Source organism: Bombina bombina, chromosome 1, assembly GCF_027579735.1.
Source record: "Bombina bombina isolate aBomBom1 chromosome 1, aBomBom1.pri, whole genome shotgun sequence".
In the NCBI taxonomy this organism is placed as follows: domain Eukaryota; kingdom Metazoa; phylum Chordata; class Amphibia; order Anura; family Bombinatoridae; genus Bombina; species Bombina bombina.
The window spans coordinates 453,585,599-453,606,935 of record NC_069499.1 but is presented as its reverse complement, the minus strand read 5'-3'; the positions used below and the strand labels follow the sequence as shown (position 1 = coordinate 453,606,935).

Genomic DNA, 21,337 nt, shown 5'->3' with positions numbered 1-21,337 from the left:
AACTTCAAGGCAGGAGCAGCATCAACTTCCTCCGCTCCAAAACAGGAAGGACCTGTTGCTCGTTACAGACAGGGCTGGAAAGCTAACCAGCCCTGGAACAAGGGCAAGCAGGCCAGAAAGCCTACTTCTGCCCCTAAGACAGCATGAAGAGAGGGCCCCCTATCCGGAAACGGATCTAGTGGGGGGCAGACTTTCTCTCTTCGCCCAGGCTTGGGCAAGAGATGTCCAGGATCCCTGGGCGTTGGAGATCATATCTCAGGGATATCTTCTGGACTTCAAATCTTCTCCTCCACAAGGGAGATTTCATCTTTCAAGGTTATCAGCAAACCAAATAAAGAAAGAGGAATTTCTACGCTGTGTGCAAGACCTCTTAGTAATGGGGGTGATCCACCCAGTTCCGCGGACGGAACAAGGGCAAGGGTTTTACTCAAATCTGTTTGTGGTTCACAAGAAAGAGGGAACCTTCAGACCAATCTTGGACCTATAAATCTTAAACAAATTCCTAAGAGTTCCATCATTCAAAATGGAAACTATTAGAACTATCCTACCCATGATCCAAGAGGGTCAATACATGACCACAGTAGACTTAAAGGATGCCTACCTTCATATACCGATTCACAAAGATCATTATCGGTACCTAAGATTTGCCTTTCTAGACAGGCATTACCAGTTTGTAGCTCTTCCCTTCGGGTTGGCTACGGCCCCGAGAATCTTTACAAAGGTTCTGGGCTCACTTCTGGCGGTTCTAAGACCGCGAGGCATAGCGGTGGCTCCGTATCTAGACGACATCCTGATACAGGCGTCAAGCTTTCAAATGGCCAAGTCTCATACAGAGATAGTTCTGGCATTTCTGAGGTCGCATGGGTGGAAAGTGAACGTGGAAAAGAGTTCTCTATCACCACTCACAAGAGTCTCCTTTCTAGGGACTCTTATAGATTTTGTAGAGATGAAAATTTACCTGACGGAGTCCAGGTTATCAAAACTTCTAAATGCTTGCCGTGTCCTTCATTCCATTCCACGCCCGTCAGTGGCTCAGTGCATGGAAGTAATCGGCTTAATGGTATCGGCAATGGACATAGTGCCATTTGCGCGCCTGCATCTCAGACCGCTGCAATTATGCATGCTAAGTCAGTGGAATGGGGATTACTCAGATTTGTCCCCTCTACTAAATCTGGATCAAGAGACCAGAGATTCTCTTCTCTGGTGGCTTTCTCGGGTCCATCTGTCCAAGGGTATGACCTTTCGCAGGCCAGATTGGACGATTGTAACAACAGATGCCAGCCTTCTAGGTTGGGGCGCAGTCTGGAACTCCCTGAAGGCTCAGGGATTATGGACTCAGGAGGAGAAAATCCTCCCAATAAATATTCTGGAGTTGAGAGCAATATTCAATGCTCTTCTAGCTTGGCATCAGTTAGCAACACTGAGGTTCATCAGATTTCAGTCGGACAACATCACGACTGTGGCTTACATCAACCATCAAGGGGGAACCAGGAGTTCCCTAGCGATGTTGGAAGTCTCAAAGATAATTCGCTGGGCAGAGTCTCACTCTTGCCACCTGTCAGCGATCTACATCCCAGGCGTGGAGAACTGGGAGGCGGATTTTCTAAGTCGCCAGACTTTTCATCCGGGGGAGTGGGAACTTCATCCGGAGGTTTTCGCTCAACTGATTCATCGTTGGGGCAAACCAGATCTGGATCTCATGGCGTCTCGCCAGAACGCCAAGCTTCCTTGTTACGGATCCAGGTCCAGGGACCCGGGAGCGGTGCTGATAGATGCTCTGACAGCCCCTTGGGTCTTCAACATGGCTTATGTGTTTCCACCATTTCCGATGCTGCCTCGACTGATTGCCAAGATCAAACAGGAGAAAGCATCGGTGATTCTGATAGTGCCTGCGTGGCCACGCAGGACCTGGTATGCAGACCTAGTGGACATGTCGTCCTGTCCACCATGGTTTCTACCTCTGAGGCAGGACCTTCTAATACAAGGTCCTTTCAAACATCCAAATCTAATTTCTCTGAGGCTGACTGCATGGAGATTGAACGCTTGATTCTGTCAAAGCATGGATTCTCGGAGTCAGTTATTGATACCTTAATACAGGCACGGAAGCCTGTTACCAGAAAAATTTACCATAAGATATGGCGTAAATATTTATATTGGTGCGAATCCAAGGGTTACTCATGGAGTAGGGTTAGGATTCCTAGGATATTGTCCTTTCTACAAGAGGGTTTAGAAAAGGGCTTATCTGCTAGTTTGTTAAAGGGACAGATTTCTGCTCTGTCTATTCTCTTACACAAACGTCTGGCAGAAGTTCCAGACGTCCAGGCTTTTTGTCAGGCTTTGGCTAGGATTAAGCCTGTGTTTAAGACTGTTGCTCCTCCGTGGAGCTTAAACTTGGTTCTTAAAGTTCTTCAAGGGGTTCCGTTTGAACCCCTTCATTCCATTGATATTAAGCTTTTATCTTGGAAAGTTCTGTTTTTGATGGCTATTTCCTCGGCTCGAAGAGTCTCTGAGTTATCTGCCTTACATTGTGATTCTCCTTATCTGATTTTCCATTCAGACATTGTAGTTCTGCGTACTAAACCTGGGTTTTTACCTAAGGTAGTTTCTAACAGGAATATCAATCAGGAGATTGTTGTTCCATCATTATGTCCTAATCCTTCTTCAAAGAAGGAACGACTTTTGCATAATCTGGACGTAGTCCGTGCCCTGAAGTTCTATTTACAGGCAACTAAAGATTTTCGTCAAACTTCTTGCCTGTTTGTCGTGTACTCTGGTCAGAGGAGAGGTCAAAAAGCTTCGGCAACCTCTCTCTCCTTTTGGCTTCGTAGCATAATACGTTTAGCCTATGAGACTGCTGGACAGCAGCCCCCTGAAAGAATTACAGCTCATTCCACTAGAGCTGTGGCTTCCACCTGGGCCTTTAAGAATGAGGCCTCTGTTGAACAGATTTGCAAGGCTGCAACTTGGTCTTCACTTCACACTTTTTAAAAATTTTACAAATTTGACACTTTTGCTTCTTCGGAGGCTGTTTTTGGGAGAAAGGTTCTACAGGCAGTGGTTCCTTCAGTTTAAGTTCCTGCCTTGTCCCTCCCATCATCCGTGTACTTTGGCTTTGGTATTGGTATCCCATAAGTAATGGATGACCCGTGGACTGAATACACTTAACAAGAGAAAACATAATTTATGCTTACCTGATAAATTTATTTCTCTTGTAGTGTATTCAGTCCACGGCCCGCCCTGTCTTTTTAAGGCAGATCTATATTTTAATTAAAACTCCAGTCACCACTGCACCCTATGGTTTCTCCTTTCTTGTTTTGTTTCGGTCGAATGACTGGATATGACATGTGAGGGGAGGAGCTATATAGCAGCTCCGCTTGGGTGATCCTCTTGCAACTTCCTGTTGGGAAGGGAATATATCCCATAAGTAATGGATGACTCGTGGACTGAATACACTACAAGAGAAATAAATTTATCAGGTAAGCATAAATTATGTTTTTATTCTCTTGGTATCCTTTGATTGAACTGCATACCTAGGTAGGCTCAGGAACAGCAATGCATTACTGGGAGTAAAAGGGGTAAACCAGCTGTTTCTTCATATATATGTATGTATGCAATTGTTTAAAATGCAGCAGAGTTTGTATTACATAAATAAAATGTGTGCTTTGTTCTTGCTTGGTCACTACAACAATAACATTCTTTAACATTTTTTCTTTACCTATAAAGATAAAATTTATTGAAGCAGAGCGAATGGATTGGGAAGTGAACAAGTTGGCATTTCAGCAGTCTGTTGAGGAAAACAAGGACAAAATTAAGAAGCTGGAAACTTATTGGCTAGAAGCACAAGGCCTTTGTAAAACTGTTAATGAACATTTGAAAGAAACACAGGAGCAGTATGATACTTTGGAAAAAAAATATAGCAAGGCCAAAAAATTACTTAAAGATTTTCAGCTGAAGTAAGTTTTTTTTTTTTACTTTCTCTAGCCCTTTTTCTAGAATGTGAAGTCTAATCCTTGACATAATGGTACTGCAAGCAGTGTTTGGGCATGAAAGCTGTTTTTAGGTATTTTTTTAATGACACGATGAGTCCACGGATCATCTAATTACTAAAAGGAATATCACTCCTGCCCAGCAGGACGCAGCAATGAGCACCACAGCAAAGCTGTTAAATATCACCTCCCTTCCCTCCCAACCCATTCATTCTCTTTGCCTATGTTAAGAGAGGAGGTGGTAAATTAGGTGTTAGAAAAGATTCTTCAATCAAGAGTTTATTTTTTTTAAGGTAGTACAAGATTGTGCTGCTGTGTCCTGGGGTATAGCCATAGTCCATATCAGTCTCTTCAGTAGAGTCGTGGTGGCTTTAGAGCAATGGGAACTTGTGGGACATAATTCTCACTGCGCCTCCCATACTGATGCTGCCCTAACTCTGAAAAACTGAGAAATCTTACTCAGTCCTTTCTTTTTTTTGTCACAGGTCTATGTGAGGGAGAGGACCTCTCAAACCTGGGATCTACCTTGCTGTCAGGCAGAATATGAGGTAAGTGCTAACTTTGATTTTCTGGGTTAACGAAGTTCAGATCAAGTTGGACACATTACTTTATAGGAGGGACATATAAGGAAGCCTTTATGAAAAAAATTGGCACTTTATATTGTAACACATACATTCTCCTTGTTATCAGGAGACACTATGGGGACAGCAGAGTCGCAGGTACTGGGGCAAGTAATTTTTTTGGCGGTGATTATATCTCCCGGCATTTACTTAAACAAGTATGCTGACCGGTAGATCTTTGCATTGGCTGCTCCCACGATGGGCGGGACAAGAGGAGGCGGCAATTGTGTTGCGCGCCTTTTCTTTCATGTAATTGGCAAGAGTCCATGAGCTAGTGACGTATGGGATATACAATCCTACCAGGAGGGGCAAAGTTTCCCAAACCTCAAAATGCCTATAAATACACCCCCACCACACCCACAATTCTGTTTTACAAACTTTGCCTCCTATGGAGGTGGTGAAGTAAGTTTGTGCTAGATTTCTACGTTGATATGCGCTTCTCAGCTATTTTGAAGCTCGGTTCCTCTCAGAGTGCAGTGAATGACAGAGGGATGTGAAGGGAGTATTACCTATTGAATATAATGGTCATCCTAACGGGTATCTATTTCATAGGTTCTCTGTTATCGGTCGTAGAGATTCATCTTCTACCTCCCTTTTCAGATTGACGATATACTCTTATATACCATTACCTCTGCTGATTCTCGTTTCAGTTAGCTATCTACTTTATGTAGATGAGTGTCTTGGTAAGTATGTTTCCTTTATTTAAGACACTCTCAGCTATGGTTTGGCACTTTATATTTAAAGTTCTAAATATATGTTTGTACAAATATTTGCCATGATTCAGGTTTATCAGTATATTTCCTTTTTGCAGACTGTCAGTTTCATATTTGGGAAATGCATATGAAAGGAAAAAAAAAAAAAATTCTTACCTGAAATTTTCAAATTGACTCTCTTTTTCTAAATTGCGGGCTGTTAGGCTCGCGGGAGCGCAAAATGCTATAATTTATTGCGTCATTCTTGACGTGAGACTTTTTTTGTGCGAGAATTACGTTTGTCGTCGTAATTTCGTCATTTCCGGCGTCTTAGGTGCCGCTTAGTTTTTTCACGTAGCTGCGTCATGTAGGACGCTCGTGTTTGTTGCAGATGTTCTTGGCGGCAAAAAAATATTTTGTCAGTTGGGCGTCATACTTGGCGACAAACTTTTTGACATTATTTAAGTCTGCATTTCTTTTTGCTTCTGGTTTCCAGAGGCTTATTTCTCCAACATAGGTGTGTCCGGTCCATGGCGTCATCCTTACTTGTGGGATATTCTCTTCCCCAACAGGAAATGGCAAAGAGCCCAGCAAAGCTGGTCACATGATCCCTCCTAGGCTCCGCCTACCCCAGTCATTCTCTTTGCCGTTGCACAGGCAACATCTCCACGGAGATGGCTAAGAGTTTTTTTGGTGTTTAAATGTAGTTTTATTCTTCAATCAAGAGTTTGTTATTTTAAAATAGTGCTGGTATGTACTATTTACTCTGAAACAGAAAAGAGATGAAGATTTCTGTTTGTAAGAGGAAAATGATTTTAGCAACCGTTACTAAAATCGATGGCTGTTTCCACACAGGACTGTTGAGATGAATTAACTTCAGTTGGGGGAAACAGTGAGCAGACTTTTGCTGCTTGAGGTATGACACATTTCTAACAAGACTTGGTAATGCTGGAAGCTGTCATTTTCCCTATGGGAACCGGTAAGCCATTTTCTTAGTTTAGTATAAGAATAAAGGGCTTCACAAGGGCTTTAAAGACTGGTAGACATTTTTCTGGGCTAAAACGATTACATTATGAGTATATTTAATGGATGTTATCTATAAATAGTTCTTTTAATCTTGGGGATGTATTAAAAAAAACGGCAGGCACTGTATTGGACACCTTTTTCACTGGGGGCCTTTTCTAGTCATAGGCAGAGCCTCATTTTCGCGCCACTAATGCGCAGTTGTTTTTGGAAAGCAAGGCATGCAGATGCATGTGTGAGGAGCTAAGAACCACTGAAAAAGCTTATAGAAGGCGTCATTTGGTATCGTATTCCCCTCTGGGCTTGGTTGGGTCTCAGCAAAGCTGATACCAGGGACTGTATAGGGGTTAAATGTAAAAACGGCTCCGGTTCCGGTTATTTTAAGAGTTAAAGCTTTCAAATTTGGTGTGCAATACTTTTAAGGCTTTAAGACACTGTGGTGAAATTTTGGTGAATTTTGAACAATTCCTTCATACTTTTTCGCATATTCAGTAATAAAGTGTGTTCAGTTTAAAATTTAAAGTGACAGTAACGGTTTTATTTTAAAACGTTTTTTGTGCTTTGTTATCAAGTTTATGCCTGTTAACATGTCTGAACCATCAGATAGACGATGTTCTGTATGTTTGGAAGCCAAGGTTCCTCCCCATTTAAATATATGTGATGAATGTGACTTAGTGTCCGGACAAAGTAGGGACAATGATGCCACTGAATAATGATGTTGCCCAAAATGATTCCTCAAGCGAGGGGAGTAAGCATGGTACTGCATCATCCCCTTCTATGTCTACACCAGTCTTGCCCACACAAGAGGCCCCTAGTACATCTAGTGCGCCAATCCTTCTTACTATGCAACAATTAACGGCTGTAATGGATAATTCTATTAAAAACATTTTGTCCAAAATGCCTACTTATCAGAGAAAGCGCGATTGCTCTGTTTTAGATACTGAAGAGCATGAGGACGCTGATGATAATGGTTCTAATGTACCCTCACGCCAATCTGAAGGGGCCAGCAGGGAGGTTTTGTCTGAGGGAGAAATTTCAGATTCAGGAAAAATTTCTCAACAAGCTGAACCTGATGTTATTATTTTTAAATTTAAATTGGAACATCTCCGCGCTCTGCTTAAGGAGGTGTTATCTACTCTGGATGATTGTGACAATTTGGTCATTCCAGAGAAATTATGTAAGATGGACAAGTTCCTAGAGGTCCCGGTGCCCCCCGATGCTTTTCCTATACCCAAGCGGGTGGCGGACATTGTAAATAAGGAATGGGAAAGGCCCGGCATACCTTTTGTTCCTCCCCCTATATTTAAAAAGTTATTTCCTATGGTCGACCCCAGAAAGGACTTATGGCAGACAGTCCCCAAGGTCGAGGGGGCGGTTTCTACTCTAAACAAACGCACTACTATCCCTATAGAAGATAGTTGTGCTTTCAAAGATCCTATGGATAAAAAATTAGAGGGTTTGCTTAAAAAGATGTTTGTTCAGCAAGGTTACCTTCTACAACCAATTTCATGCATTGTTCCTGTCACTACAGCAGCGTGTTTCTGGTTCGAAGAACTAGAAAAGTCGCTCAATAAAGACTCTTCATATGAGGAGGTTATGGACAGAGTTCAAGCACTTAAATTGGCTAACTCTTTTATCTTAGACGCCACTTTGCAATTAGCTAGATTAGCGGCGAAAAATTCAGGTTTTGCAATTGTGGCGCGCAGAGCGCTTTGGCTAAAGTCTTGGTCAGCGGATGTGTCCTCCAAGAACAAATTGCTTAACATCCCTTTCAAAGGTAAAACGCTATTTGGCCCTGACTTGAAAGAGATTATTTCAGACATCACTGGGGGAAAGGGCCACGCCCTTCCTCAGGATAGGTCTTTTAAGGCTAAAAATAAGCCAAATTTTCGTCCCTTTCGCAGAAACGGACCAGCCTCAAATTCTACACCCTCTAAGCAAGAGGGTAATAGTTCTCAAACCAAACCAGCCTGGAGACCAATGCAAGGCTGGAACAAGGGTAAGCAGGCCAAGAAACCTGCCACTGCTACTAAAACAGCATGAAGTATTGGCCCCCGATCCGGGACCGGATCTGGTGGGGGGCAGACTTTCTCTCTTTGCTCAGGCTTGGGCAAGAGATGTTCAGGATCCTTGGGCGCTAGAAATAGTTTCTCAAGGTTATCTCCTGGAATTCAAGGAACTACCCCCAAGGGGAAGGTTCCACAGGTCTCAATTGTCTTCAGACCAAATAAAAAGACAGGCATTCTTACATTGTGTAGAAGACCTGTTAAGAATGGGAGTGATTCATCCTGTTCCATTAGGAGAACATGGGATGGGGTTTTACTCCAATCTGTTCATAGTTCCCAAAAAAGAGGGAACATTCAGACCAATTTTAGATCTCAAGATTCTAAACAAATTTCTCAGGGTTCCATCGTTCAAAATGGAAACCATTCGAACAATTCTTCCTACCATCCAGGAAGGTCAATTCATGACCACGGTGGATTTAAAGGATGCGTATCTACATATTCCTATCCACAAGGAACATCATCGGTTCCTAAGGTTTGCGTTTCTGGACAAGCATTACCAGTTTGTGGCACTTCCATTCGGATTAGCCACTGCTCCAAGGATTTTCACAAAGGTACTAGGGTCCCTTCTAGCGGTGCTAAGACCAAGGGGCATTGCAGTAGTACCTTACTTGGACGACATACTGATTCAAGAGTCGTCTCTGTCAAAAGCAAAAGCTCATACGGACATTGTCCTAGCCTTTCTCAGATCTCACGGGTGGAAGGTGAACATAGAAAAAAGTTCTTGGGAACAATAATAGACTCCTTAGAAATTAAGATTTTTCTGACAGAGGCCAGAAAATCAAAACTTCTAAGCTCTTGTCAAGTACTTCATTCTGTTCTTCTTCCTTCCATAGCGCAGTGCATGGAAGTAATAGGTTTGATGGTTGCGGCAATGGACATAGTTCCTTTTGCACGAATTCATCTAAGACCATTACAACTGTGCATGCTCAGACAGTGGAATGGGGATTATACAGACTTGTCTCCGACGATCCAAGTAGATCAGGGTACCAGAGATTCACTCAGTTGGTGGCTGACCCTGAACAACCTGTCACAGGGAATGAGCTTCCGCAGACCAGAGTGGGTCATTGTCACGACCGACGCCAGTCTGGTGGGCTGGGGCGCGGTCTGGGAACCCCTGAAAGCTCAGGGTCTATGGTCTCGGGAAGAATCTCTTCTCCCGATAAACATTCTGGAACTGAGAGCGATATTCAATGCTCTCAAAGCTTGGCCTCAACTAGCAAAGGCCAAATTCATAAGGTTTCAATCAGACAACATGACGACTGTTGCATATATCAATCATCAGGGGGGAACAAGGAGTTCCCTGGCGATGGAAGAAGTGACCAAAATAATTCAATGGGCGGAGGATCACTCCTGCCACTTGTCTGCGATCCACATCCCAGGAGTGGAAAATTGGGAAGCGGATTTTCTGAGTCGTCAGACATTCCATCCGGGGGAGTGGGAACTCCATCCGGAAATCTTTGCCCAAATAACTCAATTATGGGGCATTCCAGACATGGATCTGATGGCGTCTCGTCAGAACTTCAAGGTTCCTTGCTACGGGTCCAGATCCAGGGATCCCAAGGCGACTCTAGTAGATGCACTAGTAGCCCCTTGGACCTTCAACCTAGCTTATGTATTCCCACCGTTTCCTCTCATTCCCAGGCTGGTAGCCAGGATCAATCAGGAGAGGGCTTCGGTGATCTTGATAGCTCCTGCGTGGCCACGCAGGACTTGGTATGCAGACCTGGTGAATATGTCATCGGCTCCACCATGGAAGCTACCTTTGAGACAGGACCTTCTTGTTCAAGGTCCATTCGAACATCCGAATCTGGCTTCACTCCAACTGACTGCTTGGAGATTGAACGCTTGATTTTATCAAAGCGTGGTTTTTCAGATTCTGTCATTGATACTCTTATTCAGGCTAGAAAGCCTGTAACTAGGAAAATTTACCATAAAATATGGAAAAAATATATCTGTTGGTGTGAATCTAAAGGTTTCCCATGGAACAAGATAAAAATTCCTAAGATTCTATCCTTTCTACAAGAAGGTTTGGAGAAAGGATTATCTGCAAGTTCTTTGAAGGGACAGATTTCTGCTTTATCTGTCTTACTTCACAAAAAGCTGGCGGCTGTGCCAGATGTTCAAGCTTTTGTTCAGGCTCTGGTTAGAATCAAGCCTGTTTACAGACCTTTGACTCCTCCTTGGAGTCTCAATTTAGTTCTTTCAGTTCTTCAAGGGGTTCCGTTTGAACCCTTACATTCCGTAGATATTAAGTTACTATCTTGGAAAGTTTTGTTTTTGGTTGCAATTTCTTCTGCTAGAAGAGTTTCAGAGTTATCTGCTCTGCAGTGTTCTCCTCCTTATCTGGTGTTCCATGCAGATAAGGTGGTTTTGCGTACTAAACCTGGTTTTCTTCCGAAAGTTGTTTCTAACAAAAATATTAACCAGGAGATAGTTGTGCCTTCTTTGTGTCCGAATCCAGTTTCAAAGAAGGAACGTTTGTTACACAATTTGGGTGTAGTTCGTGCTCTAAAATTCTATTTAGAGGCTACAAAGGATTTCAGACAAACATCTTCTTTGTTTGTTGTTTATTCAGGTAAAAGGAGAGGTCAAAAAGCAACTTCTACCTCTCTCTCTTTTTGGCTTAAAAGCATCATCAGATTGGCTTATGAGACTGCCGGACGGCAGCCTCCTGAAAGAATCACAGCTCACTCCACTAGGGCTGTGGCTTCCACATGGGCCTTCAAGAACGAGGCTTCTGTTGATCAGATGTGTAAGGCAGCGACTTGGTCTTCACTGCACACTTTTACCAAATTTTACAAATTTGATACTTTTGCTTCTTCTGAGGCTATTTTTGGGAGAAAGGTTTTGCAAGCCGTGGTGCCTTCCATCTAGGTGACCTGATTTGCTCCCTCCCATCATCCGTGTCCTAAAGCTTTGGTATTGGTTCCCACAAGTAAGGATGACGCCGTGGACCGGACACACCTATGTTGGAGAAAACAGAATTTATGCTTACCTGATAAATTACTTTCTCCAACGGTGTGTCCGGTCCACGGCCCGCCCTGGTTTTTTTAATCAGGTCTGATGAATTATTTTCTCTAACTACAGTCACCACGGTATCATATGATTTCTCCTATGCATATTCCTCTTTTACATCGGTCGAATGACTGGGGTAGGCGGAGCCTAGGAGGGATCATGTGACCAGCTTTGCTGGGCTCTTTGCCATTTCCTGTTGGGGAAGAGAATATCCCACAAGTAAGGATGACGCCGTGGACCGGACACACCGTTGGAGAAAGTAATTTATCAGGTAAGCATAAATTCTGTTTTTGTTGCATTTCTTTCCCATTCCTGAAACTTTCATATAAGGAAATTGATCATTTTGCTTTATATGTTATTTTTTCTCTTACATATTGCAAGATGTCTCAAACTGACCCTGTCTCAGAATCTACTACTGGAATCCTGCTGCCTGATGTCGGTTCTACCAAAGCTAAGTGCATTTGTTGTAAACTTGTGGTAACTGTTCCTCCGGCGGTAGTTTGTGTTAGTTGTCATGACAAACTTTTACATGCAGACAATATTTCCATTAGTAGTAGTCCATTACCTGTTGCTGGTCCTTCAACATCTAATGCTCAGGATATTCCTGTTAATGTGAGAGAATTTGTTTCTAATTCCATTCAGAAGGCTTTGTCTGTCATACCGCCTTCTAATAAACGTAAAAGGTCTTTTAAAACTTCTCATAAAATTGATGAATTTTTAAATGACTGAAAACATTCTGATTTATCTATCTCTGTTGACGATCTATCTGGTTCAGAAGATTCTGCCTCAGATATTGACACTGACAAATCTTCATACTTGTTTAAAATGGAGTATACTCGTTCCTTATTAAAGGAGGTGTTGATTGCATTAGATATGGAGGAGACTTGTCCTCTTGATATTAAAACTAATAAACGTTTAAATTCGGTTTTTAAACCTCATGTAGTTATTCCTGAGATTTTTTCAGTTCCTGATGCTATTTCAGATGTGATTTCTAGGGAATGGAATAGACTGGGTACTTCTTTTACTCCTTCAAGGTTTAAGAAACTGTATCCTTTGCCAACTGATAGATTGGAGTTTTGGGAAAAGATCCCCAAAGTTGATGGGGCCATCTCTACTCTTGCTAAGCGTACTACTATTCCTACGGCAGATAGTACTTCTTTTAAAGATCCTTTAGATAGGAAACTTGAATCTTATCTAAGGAAGGCTTATTTATGTTCAGGTCATCTTCTTAGGCCTGCTATTTCTTTGGCTGACGTTGCAGCTGCTTCAACTTTTTGGTTGGAAACCTTAGCACAAGTACCGGATCATAATGTGTATAGCATTGTTAAGTTAATTCAACATGCTAATAATTTCATTTGTGATGCCATTTTTGATATCATTAGAATTGATGTTAGATATATGGCTTTAGCTATTTTAGCAAGAAGAGCTTTATGGCTTAAATCTTGGAATGCTGATATGACTTCTAAATCAACGTTGCTATCTCTCTCTTTCCAAGGTAATAAATTATTTGGTTCTCAGTTGGATTCTATTATTTCAACTGTCACTGGGGGGAAGGGAGCTTTTTTGCCTCAGGATAAAAAAATCTAAGGGTAAATTTAAGGCTGCTAACCGTTTTCGTTCCTTTCGACAAAATAAGGAACAGAAACCTGATCCTTCCCCTAAAGGAACGGTTTCCAATTGGAAGCCTTCTTCAGTCTGGAATAAATCCAAGCCATTTAAAAGATCAAAATCAGCTCCCAAGTCTGCATGAAGGTGCGGCCCTCACTCCAGCCCAGCTGGTAGGGGGCAGACTAAGATTTCTCCAACATTGGTGTGTCCGGTCCACGGCGTCATCCATAACTTGTGGGAATATTCTCTTCCCCAACAGGAAATGGCAAAGAGCACAGCAAAAGCTGTCCATATAGTCCCTCCTAGGCTCCGCCCACCCCAGTCATTCTCTTTGCCGCTGAACAAGCAGCATCTCCACGGAGATGGTGAAGAGTATGTGGTGTTTAGTTGTAGTTTCTTATTCTACTATCAAGAGTTTGTTATTTTAAAATAGTGCTGGTATGTACTATTTACTCTGAAACAGAAAAAGATGAAGAGTTCTGTTTGTGAGAGGAATATGATTTTAGCAGCAGTAACTAAAATCGTTTGCTGTTTCCACATAGGACTGTTGAGATGAGATAACTTCAGTTGGGGGAAACAGTTGGCAGACTTTTCTGCTTAAGGTATAACTAGCCATATTTCTAACAAGACTGAGTAATGCTGGAAGGCTGTCATTTTCCCCATCATGGGGACCGGTAAGCCATTTTCTTAGTCTCAAACAGAATAAAGGGCTTAATATGGGCTATAAAACTGGTAGACACTTTTATGGGCTAGATCGATGGCTTTATTTGGGCATTTTATACAGCTTGATGTTGAAATTCACACTTTATAACTTTGGGGAACGTTTTTTTACGTCAGGCACTGGTTAGACACCTTCCCAGTCAGGAAGGGCATTCTATGTAGTAGGCAGAGCCTCATTTTTGCGCCATTACTGCGCAGTTACTTTTGAGAGCTGGACATGCAGCTGCATGTGTGTGGGTCTGAAAGTAGTTGAAAAGGTTCCTAGAAGGCTTCATTTGGTATCGTATACCCCCTGGGTTTCATTTTAAGGGTTAAAGGTCTGAAATTTGGGGTGCAATGCTTTGAATGCTTTAAGACACTGTGGTGAAAATTTGGTTAAAATTGAACAATTCCTTCATAGTTTTTCACATATTCAGTAAAAAAAGTGTGCCCTGTTTAAAATTTAAAGAGACAGTAACGGTTTTGTTTTAAAACGGTTTTTGTATTTTATTGACAAGTTTAAGCCTGTTTAACATGTCTGTGCCTTCAGATAAATTATGTTCTGTATGTATGGAAGCCAATGTGTCTTCCCCCTTCAAAATTGTGTGATAATTGTGCCATAGCGTCCAAACAAAGTAAGGACAGTACTGCCACAGATAGTAAAGTTGCCCAAGATGATTCATCAGATGAAGGGAGTAGACATAGTTCTACATCATCTCCTGTGTCTACACCAGTTTTGCCCACGCAGGAGACCCCTAGTACTTCTAGCGCGCCAATGCTTGTTACTATGCAACAATTGACGGCAGTAATGGATAACTCCATAGCAAATATTTTATCCAAAATGCCTGCATTTCAGAGAAAGCGCGATTGCTCTGTTTTAAGCACTGTAGAGCAGGAGGGCGCTGATGATAATTGCTCTGTCATACACTCACACCAATCTGAAGTGGCCATGAGGGAGGTTTTGTCAGATGGGGAAATTTCTGATTCAGGTAGAATTTCTCAACAGGCAGAACCTGATGTTGTGACATTTAAATTTAAATTAGAGCATCTCCGCGCACTGCTTAAGGAGGTGCTATCTACTCTGGATGATTGTGACAACCTGGTCATTCCAGAAAAATTGTGCAAGATGGACAAGTTCCTAGAGGTTCCGGTGCACCCCGACGCTTTTCCTATACCCAAGCGGGTGGCGGACATAGTGAATAAGGAGTGGGAGAAGCCCGGCATACCTTTTGTCCCCCCTCCTATATTTAAGAAATTATTTCCTATGGTCGACCCCCGAAAGGACTTATGGCAGACAGTCCCTAAGGTAGCTATAAACGCACTACTATTCCTATCGAGGATAATTGTGCTTTCAAAGATCCTATGGATAAAAAATTGGAGGGTTTGCTTAAAAAGATTTTTGTACAGCAAGGTTACCTCCTGCAACCTATTTCGTGCATTATTCCTGTCACTACAGCAGCGTGGTTCTGGTTCGAAGAACTAGAAAAGTCGCTCAGTAGAGAGACTCCGTATGAGGAGGTTATGGACAGAATTCACGCACTTAAGTTAGCTAATTCCTTTATTTTAGATGCCGCTTTGCAGTTAGCTAGATTAGCGGCGAAAAATTCAGGGTTTGCAATTGTGGCGCGCAGAGCGCTCTGGCTAAAGTCTTGGTCAGCGGATGTATCTTCCAAGACAAAATTGCTTAATATCCCTTTCAAGGGTAAAACCCTTTTTGGGCCAGAATTGAAAGAGATTATCTCAGACATCACTGGGGGTAAGGGCCACGCCCTCCCACAAGATAGGCCTTTCAAGGCCAAGAATAAGTCTAATTTTCGTTCCTTTCGCAATTTCAGGAACGGACCGGCCTCCAACTCTGCAGCCTCTAGACAAGAGGGTAATGCTTCGCAAACCAAACCAGCTTGGAAACCGATGCAAGGCTGGAACAAGGGTAAGCAGGCCAAGAAGCCTGCTGCTGCTACCAAAACAGCATGAAGGAGTAGCCCCCGATCCGGGACCGGATCTAGTAGGGGGCAGACTCTCTCTCTTCGCTCAGGCTTGGGCAAGAGATGTTCAGGATCCCTGGGCACTAGAAATAGTTTCTCAGGGTTATCTTCTGGAATTCAAGGAACTACCCCCAAGGGGAAGGTTCCACATGTCTCACTTATCTTCAAACCAAATAAAGAGACAGGCATTCTTACATTGTGTAGAAGACCTGTTAAAAATGGGAGTGATACACCCAGTTCCAACTGTTGAACAAGGAATGGGGTTTTACTCAAATCTGTTTGTAGTTCCCAAAAAAGAGGGAACTTTCAGACCAATTCTGGATTTAAAGATTCTAAACAAATTTCTCAGAGTGCCATCGTTCAAAATGGAAACTATTCGAACGATTTTACCTTCAATCCAGGAGGGTCAATTTATGACTACCGTGGATCTAAAGGATGCATATCTACATATTCCTATCCACAAAGATCATCATCAGTTCCTAAGGTTCGCCTTTCTGGACAGACATTACCAGTTTGTGGCTCTCCCATTCGGGCTAGCCACTGCTCCAAGGATTTTCACAAAGGTACTCGGGTCCCTTCTAGCGGTTCTAAGACCAAGGGGCATTGCAGTGGCACCTTACTTGGACGACATTCTGATACAAGCGTCGTCTCTTTCAAAGGCAAAGGCTCACACAGACATCGTTCTGGCCTTTCTCAGATCTCACGGGTGGAAGGTGAACATAGAAAAGAGTTCCCTGTCTCCGTCGACAAGAGTTCCTTTCTTGGGGACAATAATAGATTCTTTAGAAATGAAGATTTTCCTGACAGATGTCAGAAAGTCAAAACTTCTAAACGCTTGTCAAGTTCTTCACTCTGTTCCACGATCTTCCATAGCTCAGGGCATGAAAGTAGTAGGGTCGCGCAAAATGAACTATGGACATAGTTCATTTTGCGCGAATTCATCTAAGACCATTACAACTGTGCATGCTGAAACAGTGGAATGGGGACTATACAGACTTGTCTCCAGTGATTCAAGTAGATCAGAAGACCAGAGACTCACTCCGTTGGTGGCTAACCCAGGATCACCTGTCCCAGGGAATGAGCTTCCGCAGACCAGAGTGGGTCATCGTCACGACCGACGCCAGTCTAGTGGGCTGGGGCGCGGTCTGGGATTCCCTGAAAGTTCAGGGTCTATGGTCTCGGGAAGAGTCTCTTCTCCCGATAAACATTCTGGAACTGAGAGCGATATTCAATACTTTCAGGGCTTGGCCTCAACTAGCAAAGGCCAGATTCATAAGATTCCAATCAGACAACATGACGACTGTTGCTTACATCAACCATCAGGGGGGAACAAGGAGTTCCCTGGCGATGAGAGAAGTGACCAAAATCATAAAATGGGCGGAGGATCACTCCTGCCACCTATCTGCGATCCACATCCCAGGAGTGGAAAACTGGGAGGCGGATTATCTCAGTCGTCAGACATTCCATCCGGGGGAGTGGGAACTCCACCCGGAGATATTTTCCCAGTTGACTCAATTATGGGGCATTCCAGACATGGATCTGATGGCGTCTTGTCAGAACTTCAAGGTTCCTTGCTATGGGTCCAGATCCAGGGATCCCAAGGCGACTCTAGTGGATGCATTAGTAGCGCCTTGGGCCTTCAATCTAGCTTATGTTTTTCCACCGTTTCCTCTCATTCCCAGGCTGGTAGCCAGGATCAAACAGGAGAGGGCTTCGGTGATCTTGATAGCTCCTGCGTGGACTTGGTATGCAGACCTGGTGAATATGTCATCGGCTCCACCATGGAAGCTACCTTTGAGATCTTCTAATACAGGGTCCATTCGAACATCCAAATCTAGTTTCCCTCCAGCTGACGGCTTGGAAATTGAACGCTTGATTTTATCTAAGCGTGGATTTTCGGATTCTGTGATAGATACTCTGGTACAAGCCAGAAAACCTGTAACTAGAAAAAATTACCATAAAATATGGAAAAGATATATCTGTTGGTGTGAATCCAAGGGATTCTCATGGAGTAAGATCAAAATTCCTAGGATCCTTTCTTTTCTTCAAGAAGGTTTGGATAAGGGATTATCAGCGAGTTCTCTAAAGGGACAGATTTCTGCTTTATCTGTCTTGTTACACAAACGACTGGCAGCTGTGCCAGATGTTCAAGCTTTTGTTCAGGCTTTGGTCAGGATCAAGCCTGTTTACAGACCTTTGACTCCTCCCTGGAGTCTGAACTTAGTTCTTTCAGTTCTTCAAGGGGTTCCGTTTGAACCTCTACATTCCATATATATCAAGATGTTATCTTGGAAAGTTCTGTTTTTGGTTGCTATTTCTTCTGCTAGAAGAGTTTCTGAGTTATCTGCTCTGCAGTGTAATTCGCCCTATCTGGTGTTCCATTCAGATAAGGTTGTTTTGCGTACTAAACCTGGTTTCCTTCCAAAGGTTGTTTCCAACAAGAATATTAACCAGGAAATAGTTGTGCCTTCTTTGTGTCCGAATCCAGTTTCAAAGAAGGAACGTTTGTTACACAATTTAGATGTAGTTCGTGCTTTAACGTTCTATTTAGAAGCAACAAAGGATTTCAGACAAACGTCTTCTCTGTTTGTCGTTTATTCTGGCAAGAGGAGAGGTCAAAAAGCTACTGCTACCTCTCTTTCCTTTTGGCTGAAAAGCATCATCCAATTGGCTTATGAGACTGCCGGACGGCAGCCTCCCGAACGCATCACAGCTCACTCTACTAGGGCTGTGGCTTCCACATGGGCCTTCAAGAACGAGGCTTCTGTTGATCAGATATGTAAGGCAGCGACTTGGTCTTACCTGCACACTTTTGCCAAATTCTACAAATTTGATACTTTTGCTTCTTCGGAGGCTATTTTTGGGAGAAAGGTTTTGCAAGCCGTGGTGCCTTCCGTTTAGGTAACCTGATTTGCTCCCTCCCTTCATCCGTGTCCTAAAGCTTTGGTATTGGTTCCCACAAGTTATGGATGACGCCGTGGACCGGACACACTAATGTTGGAGAAAACAGAATTTATGCTTACCTGATAAATTACTTTCTCCAACGGTGTGTCCGGTCCACGGCCCGCCCTGGTTTTTTAATCACCACGGCACCCTATGGTTTCTCCTGTTTTTCTCCTGTCCGTCGGTCGAATGACTGGGGTGGGCTGAGCCTAGGAGGGACTATATGGACAGCTTTTGCTGTGCTCTTTGCCATTTCCTGTTGGGGAAGAGAATATTCCCACAAGTTATGGATGACGCCGTGGACCGGACACACCGTTGGAGAAAGTAATTTATCAGGTAAGCATAAATTCTGTTTTTTCAAGGATATTTGGATCAATTCAGTCCAAAATCATTGGATTCAGAACATTGTTTCTCAGTGGTACAGAATAGGTTTCAAAGTAAGACCGCCTGTCAGAAGTTTCTTTCTCTTATGCATTCCAGTGAACCCAGAGAAAGCTCAGGCTTTCCTGAAGTGTGTTTCAGACCTGGAGTTGTCTGGGGTAATTGTGCCAGTTCCTTTTCAGGAACGGAGTCTGGGGTTTTATTCAAATCTGTTCATTGTCCCAAAGAAGGAGAATTCTTTCAGACTAGTTCTGGACCTAAAATTTTTTAACCGTTATGTAAGAATACCAACATTCAAGATGGTGACTAAGGACTATTCTGCCTTTTGTTCAGCAAGGGCATTATATGTCCACAACAGACTTACAGGATGCATATCTTCATATTCCGATTCATCCAGATCACTATCAGTTCCTGAGATTCTCTTTTCTAGACGAGCATTACCAATTTGTTGCTCTTCCTTTTGGCCTAGCAACAGCTCCAATGATCTTTTCAATGGTTCTCGGTGCCCTACTCTCTGTAATCAAAGAGCGGGGTATTGCGGTGTTTCCTTATTTGGACGATATCTTGGTACTTGCTCAGTCTTTACGTTCTGCAGAATCTCACACGAATCAACTAGTGTTGTTTCTTCAAAGACATGGTTGGAGGATCAATTTACCAAAAAGTTCTTTGATTCCTCAGACAAGGGTAACCTTTTTAGGATTCCAAATAGATTCATTATCTAACAGACAAGAGACGTCTGAAATTGGTTTCAGCTTGTCGGAACCTTCAGTTTCAGTCATTCCCTTCAGAAGCTATGTGCATGGAGGTTTTAGGTCTCATGACTGCAGCACTGGACACGATCCCCTTTGCTCGGTTTCCCATGAGACCTCTTCAGCTTTGTATGCTGAACCAATGGTGCAGGGATTATACAAAGATATCACAATTAATATCCTTAAATCCCAAATTTCAACTATCTCTGACTTGGTGATTAGATCACCATCGTTTAGTTCAAGGGGCCTCTTTTGTTCATCCAACCTGGACTGTGGTCACAACAGATGCGAGTCTTTCAGGTTGGCCAGCTGTCTGGGGATCTCTGACAGCGCAGGGGGTTTGGAAATCTCAAGAGGCGAGATTACCAATCAATATTTTGGAACTCTGTGCGATTCTCAGAGCTCTTCAGTTTTGGCCTCTACTGAAGAGAGAACTGTTTATTTGTTTTCAGACTGACATACGCCACGGTTGTGACATTGTCTATCATCAGGGTGGGACTCACAGTCCTCAAGCTATGAAAGAAGTATCTCGGATACTTGCTTGGGCGGAATCCAGCTCCTGTCTAATCTCTGCGGTCCTTATCCCAGGTATAGACAATTGGGAAGCGGATTATCTCAGTCGTCAGACTTTACATCCGGGAGAGTGGTCTCTTCACCCAGATGTGTTTTTTCAGATTGTTCAGATGTGTGGGGGCTTCCAGAAATAGATCTGATGGCTTCTCATCTAAACAGGAAACTTCCCAGGTATCTGTCCAGGTCCAGGGATCCTCAGGCAGAAGCAGTGGATGCGTTGACACTTCCTTGGAATTATCAACCTGCTTATATTTTTCCGCCTCTAGTTCTTCTTCCAAGAGTGATTTCCAAAATCATAATGGAACGTTCGTTTGTACTGCTGGTGGCTCCAGCATGGCCACACAGGTTTTGGTATGTGGATAATATTCGGATGTCCAGTTGCCAACCTTGGCCACTTCCGTTAAGGCCAGACTTTCTATCTCAAGGCCCGTTTTTCCATCAGGATCTCAAATTATTAAATTTGAAGGTATGGAGATTGAACGCTTAGTGCTTAGTCATAGAGGTTTCTCTGACTCAGTGATTAATACTATGTTGCAGGCTCGTAAATCTGTGTCTTGAAAGATTTATTATCGAGTTTGGAAGACTTACATTTCATGGTGCTCTTCTCATAAATTCTCTTGTCATTCTTTTAGAATTCCTAGAATTTTACAGTTTCTTCTGGATGGTTTAGATAAGGGTTTGTCTGCAAGTTCCTTGAAAGGACAAATCTCTGCTCTTTCTGTTCTGTTTCACAAAAGAATTGCTAATCTTCCTGATATTCATTGTTTTGTTCAGGCTTTGGTTCGTTTCAGGCCTGTCATTAAATCAATCTCTCCTCCTTGGAGTCTTAATTTGGTTTTGAAGGCTTTACAGGCTCCTCCGTTTGAGCCTATGCATTTGGACATTAAATTACTTTCTTGGAAAGTATTGTTCCTTTTGGCCATCTCTTCTGCTAGAAGAGTTTCTGAATTATCTGCTCTTTCTTGTGAGTCTCCTTTTCTGATTTTTCATCAGGATA

The 21,337-nt window shown here is 42.9% G+C and overlaps 1 protein-coding gene across 3 annotated transcripts in view; it reads left to right on the top strand.

Annotated features, from left to right (window-relative positions):
- The window catches only part of LOC128645441 (neurabin-1), an 824,161-nt gene that overhangs the window by 404,785 nt on the left and 398,039 nt on the right, over window positions 1-21,337 (top strand). For all 3 annotated transcript variants that reach the window (XM_053698450.1, XM_053698449.1, XM_053698448.1), the window contains exon 9: window positions 3,724-3,953. In XM_053698450.1, coding sequence (XP_053554425.1) covers window positions 3,724-3,953 — 230 coding nt within the window. The remainder of the gene's footprint in view (window positions 1-3,723; window positions 3,954-21,337) is intronic.